At 36.6% G+C, this 12,337-nt stretch overlaps 1 protein-coding gene across 1 annotated transcript in view; it reads left to right on the top strand.

The window, feature by feature from the left end:
* Window positions 1-12,066, top strand: part of LOC108577476 — a 33,057-nt gene extending 20,991 nt beyond the window's left edge. Inside the window, exons 8-9 of the mRNA XM_017940632.1 lie at window positions 5,227-5,416; window positions 11,804-12,066. Of these exons, the coding sequence (XP_017796121.1) occupies window positions 5,227-5,416; window positions 11,804-12,066 (453 nt within the window). The remainder of the gene's footprint in view (window positions 1-5,226; window positions 5,417-11,803) is intronic.
* Window positions 12,067-12,337: the final 271 nt, after the last annotated feature.

Raw genomic sequence — 12,337 nt, 5'->3', positions numbered from 1 at the left:
GTGTCAGGTTTAGCTTCCTTGCGGACTGACACTTGTGGAGACATTACTGTATTATAATATTTACAGTTATATTATTATTAGATATTATTATCATTATTGTTTTTATTATTATTAGTAAGAACCTTTACAATTATAAATCAAAGCGCGAAAACGCCAAGCAACCATCACAGGTAGGAAAGGGTGAAGTTGGGAAAAACCCAAGAAGCGACGCTCAACTCCGGGCCCTTTTCCTGACCGTTGATTGGTCGGAAGCAAGGTACCAAAACATCATATAAAAACCATGTACCCGCACAAAGTCAGCAGATAATTTTAATCATTAGGCAACCTAACGTCTCTAAATTTTTTCAGTGTATAGGGTGGATTTACACCAGGTGACTCTACACCAATCCAAGCTAAGATCTCAACAGGCGCTGCCTGTTTAAATAAAAAAAAAAAATAAAAAAAAAGTCAGCAGATAGTCTTAATCAGTACACCTGAAACGACACCTGATGAACCTAAACATTCAATAAAACACATCCAGCACATTTCTGGACTTTACTCATTTAAACAACCCGAGACAAAGGCGATCTCGACCGTTACGGTCCATTCCGTAACACACAGTTTCCTGCTTTTATACATAATATAGTAATATATGCACGAATTTACTTACAAGAAACAAATATACAGGTTATGATAGTCGTTTGTAATATCATCGTAAAGGAAGCGATTCTTTGTGAAAGAATAAATAAGAAAAACTTTTCATTTTTTTTAAATTACTTTTCAACATTCAAGGGACACATATGTATGTTTAAATGGAATTTGGATGTTCTATCACTTTGTTACTGATTTCGTATCCATATTAGGAAGGTAATGCACAAGTGTTCTGCAGATCGCGTGTGACACATTTAGCCCGTTGCAATACAAGGTGTCCGGTAATAGCTAGTAGAAAATTTAAAGGGCGATTCTAGAAACCGATATAAGAAAAGAATCAAGAATAAAAAAATTGCCTTTGAGGCTTCGTTTTTCACGTATTAACACGCGAAAATATTCCTGTAACCGAGCTAACCTCCCAACGCCAATGAATATAGGGCATATTAAAACACGGGGGATACAGTCATCCTCAAAATCAACGACACATGGCCGGTATCTTACCTTATACAAATCGTAGATAAAAAGAGAGTGACGGCGTCGTAAACAACATTACCAATTTTTGCGGTACCTATCGTTTGCTTCATCAGTACGCAGGTACATGAAGGAAAGTTCTTCAAACGTGTATTTCATTATGTACTGCAAACGCAAAGTACACTATACACGGAACAACCACAAACATGCAAACCACTGAAAAACAATCGCTGTACACTACGGTATTCACATACACACGCGTAGGCATGAAATGAAAATTAAAAAATGCAAAGAAAACTGAAAAAGTTAAAGAAAAATACATTAAACCTATATTAAAAGTACACTGAAATGTAATATAAACTTTGGTTAATATCTCGTTAATTATTAGCTTTAGGACAAACAATGTTTCATACTTTTCTACTTGGAAATTAATGAGCTTTCGAACAGCCGTCAAAAAGTAGGGTATTCCATTAAAAAAAAACAAAGTTAACCTTCAAATCTCCTAAGCTCCTACACTTATAAAGAAGTCGTGTACACCACGTGATGTCCCTCTTGATACCATGTAACCTTTGTAGAAATAATTTTTTGTGCAACGCATAATTCAGAAGTTACTGGAGGTGATCAAGTTAGAAATACAATATTCAGCGTTTATAGCAAAATTAAATGTAACGATGCCTATTAAAAATCGAATCATTTTGTAATATGTGAGAGTAGTTGATAGTTTTCTTCAACTATTGACAATCAAATAACTGTTATTTCGGTCATTTCATTACGTGATTAGTATTAGTTTCTTTTTGAGTGTACTCATTCAATTCCTACATTGAAAAAGAATAGAAGAGCTAATTGAAATGCAATATTATCTCTACAATCGTGTCATATAACTGTGTATGTATGTATATACAGTTGCGGTCATTAATTTCCGGTCACTTTTAGAACAGTATAACTTTTTAAAAATTGGACCAAACAATTTGAGTTTTTTTGAGAATGACATGTACAAAAAATTTTGAAAAAATTGTAATTTGTGGGCATCGCGAAGAAAATTGTAAAGGTCACTGTTTACAACTTTTTTATCTGAGCTTGTGAAAATTTAATACATACGTTTTGTAGATTTATGTCAATTATATATATACATGCTGAAAATTTCATCAAAATCGATTAAAGTTACTATAAGCTACAAACTGTTAAAAATTGTGAACATTACTGTTTCTCACGACTTTCGGTCTATAATTGTAATAAATCTAAAGATTCTTATATATTTCTATGCCTGTCTCTTTTTTCTGCATCATCCGATTTCGATGAAATTTTCAGCATTTACACTACCGGCCAAAAGTTTGGAATTACTACGTAAATTAAGAGAAACAGGATATTTCTAAGAAAACTTGAACGCCTACAAAGTAATTAAAAGTTTTATTTGTCAAAGTACTTATCAGTAGAATATTTTACATTTTGTATTACTTTTTGTACGAAGAAATAGATATTTTTCTTTAAATTGCCTTTTAATCAAAAAGCCGCCCTTACTTCTAATGACAGCTTGACATATTCTGGGCATCCTGGCAATTAGTTTTTCGAGTATTTCTAACTTTACATTTTTCCATGCTCCTTGTAGTAGTTGCCAAAGGTGTCCTTTCGATGTTGGACAGTGCAACCGGATATTCCGATCGAGCTCTTCCCACAAAAACTTTATCGGGATCAAATCCGGTGATTGTGCTGGTCATGTCATATTCCTCAAGACCTGCTCTGTTCCTTTTTGCAATAAGATCCCTTTACACAATTTAGATGAGTGCTTAGGGTCGTTATCTTACTGCATAATAAAATTTCTACGTATTAACCGGTGACCTGATGGTAGAGCGTGCTGCTCGAGTATCTGTTTATAATCTTCTTTTTTCGTTGTATTTTCTATTTTGATTAGGTCTCCTACTCCAACCGTTGAGAAACATCCCCAGACCATAACTGAACCACCGCCATGTTTGACAATAGGTATAATACACTCTGGCAACATTTTTTCTTGTACAGATCGGTGAACAAATATCCTTCGGTGCGACCTAAATATTTCGAACTTGGATTCGTCAGTCCAAAGAACCTTACCCCAGTCCGTAGGTGTCCAATTTTTGTGACTTTTGCCCAATTTTTCGACGAAAGCAATGGTTTCCTGACTGTTATACGGCAATTTAAACCTGCAGCTCTTATTCGCCTTTTCACCGTGTTCAGAGATATTGGATTCGGTCTACTATCATTAAGTCCTACACGAATTTCCGTGGCCGTTAGTCGTCTGTTTCGTTTGCAAATAATATTTATTCTTACATCTTCAGCTCTCGACCTGATTTTAAGTCTTCCTGACCGTGGTTTGTCGTAAGGCGAAAACAGAGTATCTTTCCCGGCAGTAGAAAAGTTCATTCCGAGCGTTGCCTTAAACTGAGTGTATGAATTATATAATAGTATTATGGACATAAGAAAATGCTGAAATCTCTTAAAGTATAATTCAACTTGTTAACATCTGATATATTAACGATGGATCACCCCAAAATTTTCCGGTATATTCGACTTTGATAGAAATCGGCAAGTGATTCCAAACTTTTGGCCGGTAGTGTACATATATCATTGACATAAGTCTATAAAACCTATGTTTTAAGAATTCATTACAAGCTCAGTTAGGAAAAGTGACCTTTACAATTTTCTTCGCGATTCCCACAAATTACAATTTTTTCAAGATTTTTTAAACACGTCATCTAGTAAACTAATCTTTCTAACTTTTCAAAAAAACTCAAATCGTTTGGTCCAATTTAAAAAAAGTTATACTGTTCTAATAGTGGTCGGAAATTAATGACCGCAACTCCGTGTGCACGCGCGCAAATGAAAATTTGTAGAAAATCGGAGAAGCGAAAATGTCTAGAAGCGTCTATAAAATTTAAAAGAAAACTGGGAGAAGTTGTCGAATCGATATAAACGCATTCTCCAAATGTGCACAGAAATATTGAAAGTATTAACTTCTTGAAATTCGTTAAGTTTGATTTATTGAGTGCTAGGTGATGGGTACATTAAGGTCGTGGATAGAACGGTGGAAGTCAACGGTGAACATCCAAAATAAAATGACGTGTCTTGGGAAGAATATTGTTAATACACCGACTGGATTTATTTTCAAATGTATATCATGGTTCCCAGCGTTTGGATAAATTACGAGAGTAGAAGTTATCGTGAGAAAGGAACATTACCTGGTATATTCGAAAAGCTGCACACCTCGTGGTATCACGTACATATGTATACACTGTCAAGAAGCAATTGAGGTCAAACGTAAAAGAGAGTTGAGTCGAAGAATAACACTTCAAAACAATCTCCCTGTATGTGGCTTCCGGGTGTAAGCCGTGTCCAGGAAGATAAGTTTTCCAACGTTTCATAAGCATTGCAGCTAGCTTCATTAAGGGTTTACGGACGCACTGATACTCAGTACATATCAGTGCTTCCTCAGACCCCTGATGCTGCAATAGGGCTTACACCCTAAAGATTCAGAGAAAAAAGTGTTTTCAAAGAAAAAAGTGGCAAAACATCGGCTTTTTGCTTGCAATTTTGAGAAGGTCTTGTTGCACGTGATCGTTGGTTTACCTGCAAGTGGCTACTATTCCTTCACCTACGCATAATGTACATTTATTTCACTCAATATCAGGTGAACGTGTTACAGTTCTCTTCACCGCAGTCTTAATACGTATAGCAGTCACCGGTATTAAGTTAATAGCGAAGATGCTGGTAAACCCATTTTCCGTGGTTTCTTCCGTTGTGAAATCTCTCGTTCAGTATTTTCACTTACATAGATAGCTTGCGAGCGTAAGTATACCTGTGACGCAGAAAATTCAAGCTCGGCACAAAGTTTAGTACCGCTACACATTTTTTCTAGAGAGGAAGGATGAAATGCTCTCATTCTGTCATGCCTAAGTTGAAGTCCTTTCTTCTAATCCTTCCATGGAAGGAAGCTTTTGTACAAAACATTTATTATAAAAAGCATTGGTACTTATTATTATGTAAATATATTTTAATTTGGCGCACATACATTGTTATATCTTACACATATGGTGCTATTTTTTCATTTATATAAAATTGTCAGACATACGTTCAATATGTTCATTTTAATTTCAGATGAGCTTCCCAGGCAACTGGTGTGTAAAACAAGAAATGCCAATTGTACCTTGTGATAAACAATTCTTAGGCAGAGGACCTATACAAGATGTAACAACACAGAAATGTGATTATATATGGAAGACCACACCGTTAGAACCAGATCTTCGTCATAAAGATAATCTTATTCCTGGAGGTTCACCTATTGAATGTACGTAATATCATTTCATTACTGTGTAATGAAATATACAGATCTAAGAAAGCTACGATATTGTAGAATTTGTAATTGTTATGTGTTTTTCATATAATAGTTTATAATTATGCTTTGCGGTTATTACAATTGAAAGAACGTGATAAGTAAGTGAAATAGCAATTTAACACAGTTCGCAACGCTAAGGCACCTATTATGCAACTCGAAAAACTACACTACTCCACAAAATTAAAGGATCACTAGCTTTTGACTGAAAAATTGTCGATATTTGAATTACTGTAACTTCGTGAAAACAAATCATAGAACAGTCTACTTAGACTCATTTTAACCCTTTCGCTACGGCACACAGTGCGTCGAGTGATAGGGGGATGTGGATAAAAATGATATTTGCTTTTTTTTAAATTTGTTCGTGTTTAGTAACACAGAAGACGAATTCAGAGCGGAATTTGAAGTTGTGTAGATTTTTTTTCATTAAAATACTTATATAAATAAATGAGTTTTTTTTTACTAAAGAAGCAAACATTCTGTTAAAAGAAACATGTAACAGCTTTTCATTTTCTTTTCATATTTAGAATACATAAATAAAGTTGAAAATAAGCAAAATAAACATAAACTCAAATAATAGAATAAATAATTGAAAATAAAGGAAACGTAATATAAAAAATGCTGAAATGTTTTAATCAGACTCATTTGAATTTGGCATTTCATAATTTATTTCAGAATTGACCACAGGAAATGGTAAATCAGTTGATAAACATAAATTGTCTGATTCCATTATAATATAGGCTTGAATGTCCGTACCTGAATTCTTGGATTGCTTAATTGAGATATGAAGAGATCAGATCTCAGCAGTAGCAGGTTTAATAAACCGCTATTGGTATTTTTCCTGGAGGATTTCCGTGTGTGAGAAAGACGATGTCTTCTAAATTCTCTGTGGCTTGCTTCTAAAGATTTTTCCGCGAGTTGCCCAATAGGCAAATCAAAAAAGGAAATTATGTCGGGTGCCTGAATTAATAACTTATGTAAACTGTTAGGCATATAATACCAGCCGTAGAGTTGTATGTACAGGTCTTTTGTTTCCTGCAATATTTCATTAAATGTAGTTAAATTCATTTTTCCTCCGCAGGTAATCATTCTTAAGATAATAAAAAAATTCTTAATTAATTGCATATCTGTACCTATGATTTTTGCAGTTAACACGTTCCGTGCCGCGTGGGTCGCATACGTCCCACTCTGGACTTTCCGTTCAGGCCATTTGATATTTCGGCCTTTTCCTTCCGCTGACTTAAACTGTGCAACTACGGCGATAATTTGTTGAAACAAACATTTTTCCTTTATTCTATAGCGTATCTTGAACATTACCTTTTTCACGATAACAATGATTTTTGCAATCTTGTAAATATTGGAAGACACATAGGGTGAAAAGCAAAACTGTTAGTCTCGACAACGTGGGGCGCATACGACCCACGCGACGTGAACGGAAAGTCAACGAAAATCGGTGCGGCGCGGAACGTGTTAATTTTGGGTTTGCAAAGAACCGCTTAGCGGTATTGCCGTCATTTGTGGATCCAAAGCCATGCTTGGATTTGTGGCGGGTACGTCGTCGTCAACAAACCCTTACCGAACCTTGTTCTATTCTTCCACGCGAACTTTCTCTTTTCCAACTCCTTCAGATTTTAGTTTCCGTTCTTTTGTCTCTCCCCGGGTGAAGACTTGCCTTCGTCCTCGAGTAGTCTAAGAAACGCACATGTCACATCCAGGTTCGCACGAGGACGAACGGTCCGCTTTTTACGAATTTTCCGTTTCCACCACTTTCTCCACTTCTATCTTTATCTATCGCTACTCCTGTCTCCCTGTCCTAACAATATAAAAACCCAGTACGCCTACACCTCGAGACAGTTTGTTCCTTTACCGACCATCGCGACGTACCCGCCGAACCGCTGCCGCCGGGACAATTAACAAAGTAAACGATTGTATTTTCGGGACCAATTATACGCCGACCATACACTTATACTTTAATAAATTTAGGTGAAAAGAGTGTAACGACGTTCCTCACCCACCTCAGATTCATCCACGATTAGTTCCATCATTTTCTTCAAAAATTTTTGTCGGAACCACGCATCTGCCAAGTTTGCAAGGGCAATCTGTATGCAACGTAAAGCAAACACTCGAAGTTTGGAATCCAACAAAGCAGAGGGGAAATTCCAAAACGACAGTTCTCTTGCTTAGGTTTTTTATCGCTGATAGTTTTCTGGTTCATTTCCTTTGGAGTCATGCCACAAATATAGCACTTAGATGTGGCATTAGTGCGAGACAAAATGTTACTTACACTACCATCAATATGATGATTTTTCCAAAACTCCTTACCAGTGTTAGTATCTATCAATTGAAGGGGATGGAAAGCAATTAAAAACAAAAATTCATCTGTGTTTTCTGGAACGACAACTATTTGTTTGTAGGTACTGTGCCCCAAACTTCCTTCGAACCTCCATTTATGTATGTACATATTAAGGTCGTTGTTGTACTCTGTTCTATATCTATGGATTTAATAATTTTTGGAGGTCAACATATGCTGTTATCTCCGTTATTATCCTGTTCACCGGTAGAATTTTTTTTTAATTGCTTTAGTGTGCAAAAGACGGGGAAGCAGTCTTTATGCACGGCGTTGACCACTGTTCGTAATAAATTGTATTTTCTTTCCGACAGATCTAAATTGAAATATAAAGCCAATGCTTTTTGGGGTGATAATGAAGTTTCAGTATTGCTTAGATTTGTAACAGCTAAACTTGCAGAAATTTTCGCTGCATAATTTAATTCTTCTGATTGCCATGACTGAACAAGAGTCTCGACCCTACGTTTTTTAGTCTTCTCTAAAGATTCTTGAAATGACTTACGCATAGGAAGCTCGTCTGTTGACGAATGTTCTACCAAATTCTTCACACTTTATAGTAGATTAAATTCGCAACCTAACCAAACTTGGTGCCGCTTTGTGAATAAAGTTCGATTTCGTAAACTGTAGCGTGAGGTTTATTTAAATCCCACGGGGTGGTAGTGAGGTCGTATTATAGCTAAACGGAAGCGATTATGCCTCTAAAAACGGTTGGCGAGAGTGCGCGAATTTGACGCGAGTCAAGTTCGGCTTGGCCAGGTCTCCCAAAGGAGGGAGAGGGGGTTAGGTGGAATAGGTTAGAGTGAGAGGGAGAGAGGAAGAGAAACTATCGTCTGTGACCCGCGAAGGAGACGTCTGTTGTCTCGGGGAAGGTGTCTTGGATAGTTGGAGTCAACCTAGAGGGGTCGCTATGACCCGCGAAGGAGCGTCTGCCTCTAGGAGGTGGATAGGTGAGGATTGCGAGGGGAGAGACAGGACAGGAACCCTGGTCCTGGAGTCTTCGGTTGCTCCGTACTGACTGTCGCAAAACAAGGAGTGTCGTCTATAAGTCCGCGAAGGAGACGTCTGCTCGGTATACGCTTGAGTTGTCTTAGACGGCTTCCCGTAAGAACTGATTTTCTATGGCAAAAGGCCGTCTTTTATATGTTTTAGGAAGGCGAGACCCGACCAATCAGGGTGGGTCAAGCCTTTTCGCAGGGTTGGGGGCGCACGAGCCGCTGTCTGCTACCTGAGGCCACGGGGGGTCTAGCGAGTACGCAGCTCGTACTCGGTATGGTAGCGAAAAAAAAGCGGTTACTCTACAAAACACTTTTTTCACAATCTACAAGTGCAATTTTCCATCAAATTCTTGTCAATCATTTTCGGACAGTCTTTTATATTTAAAAGTGCCAAAATGTATTCATAAATTCCATCAATTTTTTTGTGTTGGTCCAAAGAGATCCACTTTTCAAAAATTTTGAAATTGTCGATTTCCACGGTTCTTCCTAAAAATTTTGTTTCTTAAATATTAGTAGCTAGTAGCAGGAAAGGACTTCATTTTCGTCAAACATAAAGTTAAGGGAACCAAATATTAAAAAAAACTCCGATACATATTTTTTCATATTTTTTAAAAATTCGGTTGAAATAATATTTTAATTCTCGGGGATGAGCAGTTTTTCAATGATCAATAAAGCCATAAACCTAGAAAATAGTTTTGAAATACACATACCTATAATAATAGAATCCATTGCCAATAAAATGAGCCAAGATTAATAAATATGCTTATGGTCTAATAAAAAAAAAAAAGAACTGGGACTGAAAGTTGAAGTGATTAAAGTCTATGTTAAGGTGGTTAACGGGAATATAAACACCTACGGTTGCTTAGCAACCGCAAACAGGTCGAATCGTGAGCATCTAGGGCAGGGGTTCCCAAAGTGTGGTCCGCAAACCATAGATGCGGCCCGCGATGGCAGATCAGCCGCGATCTTGTATTTACAGAGATAATTCAGTTAAAAAAATACTAAATTTTATGTGTAATATATCTTGTTATTATATAGATTGTATATATTTTATTATCTTAACGGCCAATGGCCGTAATTGTCTCAATGGCCCGCCAAATATTTTGGAATTTACAATTTGGCCCACCTAGGCAAAACTTTGGGAACCCCTGATCTAGGGGTACATATTCAATGCTAAATATAGCCCTAGAAAATATTTGTTTTTCGATATTTGTACACATATCGACGCACTATGCAGCAGTCCGCTCCGCCGGAACGCGACCATTGAACGGGGCCCCACGCCAAAAATGTACACATTGCGCCTGGCCAGTCTTCGACGTTCCTGTTTATGTCTTCGTTACGTCTTCGACTTCGGTTTTTTTCTGCCAGCATATAAAATGAGAAAAAATGTCTTTCTATTAATCGCACGGGATTATCATTGCCTTTTGGTTGATGTTGAATTAAATTTCGATGATATTTTTCAAGTATTTCCTTTATGTCGCGTAGATGCCGTATACAGGGTGGTCCAATAAGAATTAGCACTTGAATATCTCCGTTATTTTTAGAGATATGAAAAAGTTTCATTAACAAAAGTTGTTCAGTATAGAGGAGGCTATAATATGGGAGTAATAATTTTTCTGCAGCTTATTTCAATGTCGGTGGCATACTTTTCATTTACAATGCGACAAAACGGGAGCAATCAACTTTTTAGAGGTTATTGTAGAGGGGCGGGGGCTTCCTTTTACAAAGACACTTTAAAACAAATTTCGAAAAAAACTTTTTAAACTCCGGAGGGTCCTTTGAATTTGTAAAATTAAAAATAGAAAAAAAGGAGCTTCAATTTTCCACTCCGTTTTATAATATAAAACTTTCTTGGTCTTTGAAAAAATTCAGTTCAGAAATGTGAAAGTAGAGGTTTCACCCTTTAAGATGAGCCGAGGTACAACAGTTGATAGATCGACAATTTTTTGGTCAAAATTTAGTGATCCTTTAATTTTGTGGAGTAGTGTATAAAACAACTCTTACATCTCTAAGACAACTCAGAGAACTCTTAAATGACTCATACAACATTCTATCTCCAACACTCTGACGACTCTATTTAACACTGACTGACCCTATCTGCAAAAAAACCCACCATACACGCACACTACTTCGGGCGTTCTCCATTAAAAATAGTCAACGCATCGGTGGGCCTTGTGCGTAATCGAGGGTTTTCGAGACGGACCTTTCTTGCGTTGTTGTCGACTAGCACTTTGTTTTTTACTACCTTCATTTTGCGCCTCTTAAAATTACGCACGAAGAGGCAAACATTTTTACGATACCACAATATTACAGTGGTAAAGACACAACTGACCAGGATGGTGAACATTGAAGGTCACAAATTCGAATCTTTAGCGCCTAGACTTATTTTTCCTCTATATTCTCACAGTTTTTATTTTTTTCTCGTTCTTTTTTTATTTTTAATATATGATAGTAATATTGCAATGCAAAGAAAAAACCTTAACAGTTGAAATCTTAACAATGTGTTAATTGACACATGAATTACGTAGCAGACCTCACGTCATGCAGATACTCACACACGAAATGTCTCAAAACAATGCTTTTACATGTGTCTTGTATACATATACATAAGTGCTTATATGAGAGATTTGGAGCACGTTCAATACTGCAAATACTGAAAGTATTTGAACTTGGAAATGAAATTTTTTCCATGAAGAATTAATATGCACACACAATACATTCAAGTATATTCGGCAATTCCTAAAAATTTCGTGCTCAAGGCTATTCAAGGTCTTAAGTTAGGTTTAAGAACATATTTATTTCATTTGACTAACAATAGCACTGTTATAATGACACTCGTTGTAGTTAGTAATTCATAACTTTCTTAATTGTTTGAACTTTGAATAATTCTTCAATTAGTACATTCTAAACACTTTAAGTATACAGAAAAGAGAAAAATTTGTTTATCCTCTACAGCAAAATAATCTCTTTAATATTTACCTCTTTTTATATTTATTACAGGCTGCACTACTTATAGACTTTCTTATCTAGAGAATAATAAGGGGTTAACGTCTATTGAGAACTATGCACCTGTTCGGACGTATCGTCCATCAGATATTCCAATGAAATCGGAAACTGTTATGCAGTTGAGCTATCAGCCTGTAGAGGCTCAAATCCCAGTTGAGAAACCATGGTCTGAACAGCCTGCTTATAATTGTCCCGTGAATCCAATTGATAATAACACTACTTATAATACAAGGTTCGTCATTTTTTTGTATCAATAACTTTACACCTTATAATTGATCACACTGAAGGAATGTGGTTATTATTATTAAATAACGAGACGTGAGTAGGGTTGCGCTAAGTACCCACACGGTATTAGCACGATCTTTATTAGAAGTTGACTGTCGGCGTTGGAGGTCCGTGCCTGACTGCCCTCCTGTCGCCTCGCTTTTTTCTTACTGACTATTGGCTATGTGTTACTCGTACCTGATTGGTTAACCCGTCGCATCGGTGTTAACCAATCAGGTAATTTCTTTCCAAGTCGCTGCGTGT

The sequence above is a fragment of the Habropoda laboriosa genome, unplaced genomic scaffold (genome assembly GCF_001263275.1).
Source record: "Habropoda laboriosa isolate 0110345459 unplaced genomic scaffold, ASM126327v1 scaffold797, whole genome shotgun sequence".
Taxonomy (NCBI): domain Eukaryota; kingdom Metazoa; phylum Arthropoda; class Insecta; order Hymenoptera; family Apidae; genus Habropoda; species Habropoda laboriosa.
Note: the sequence above shows the minus strand (reverse complement) of the source record. Positions and strands in the feature narration are given on the sequence as shown.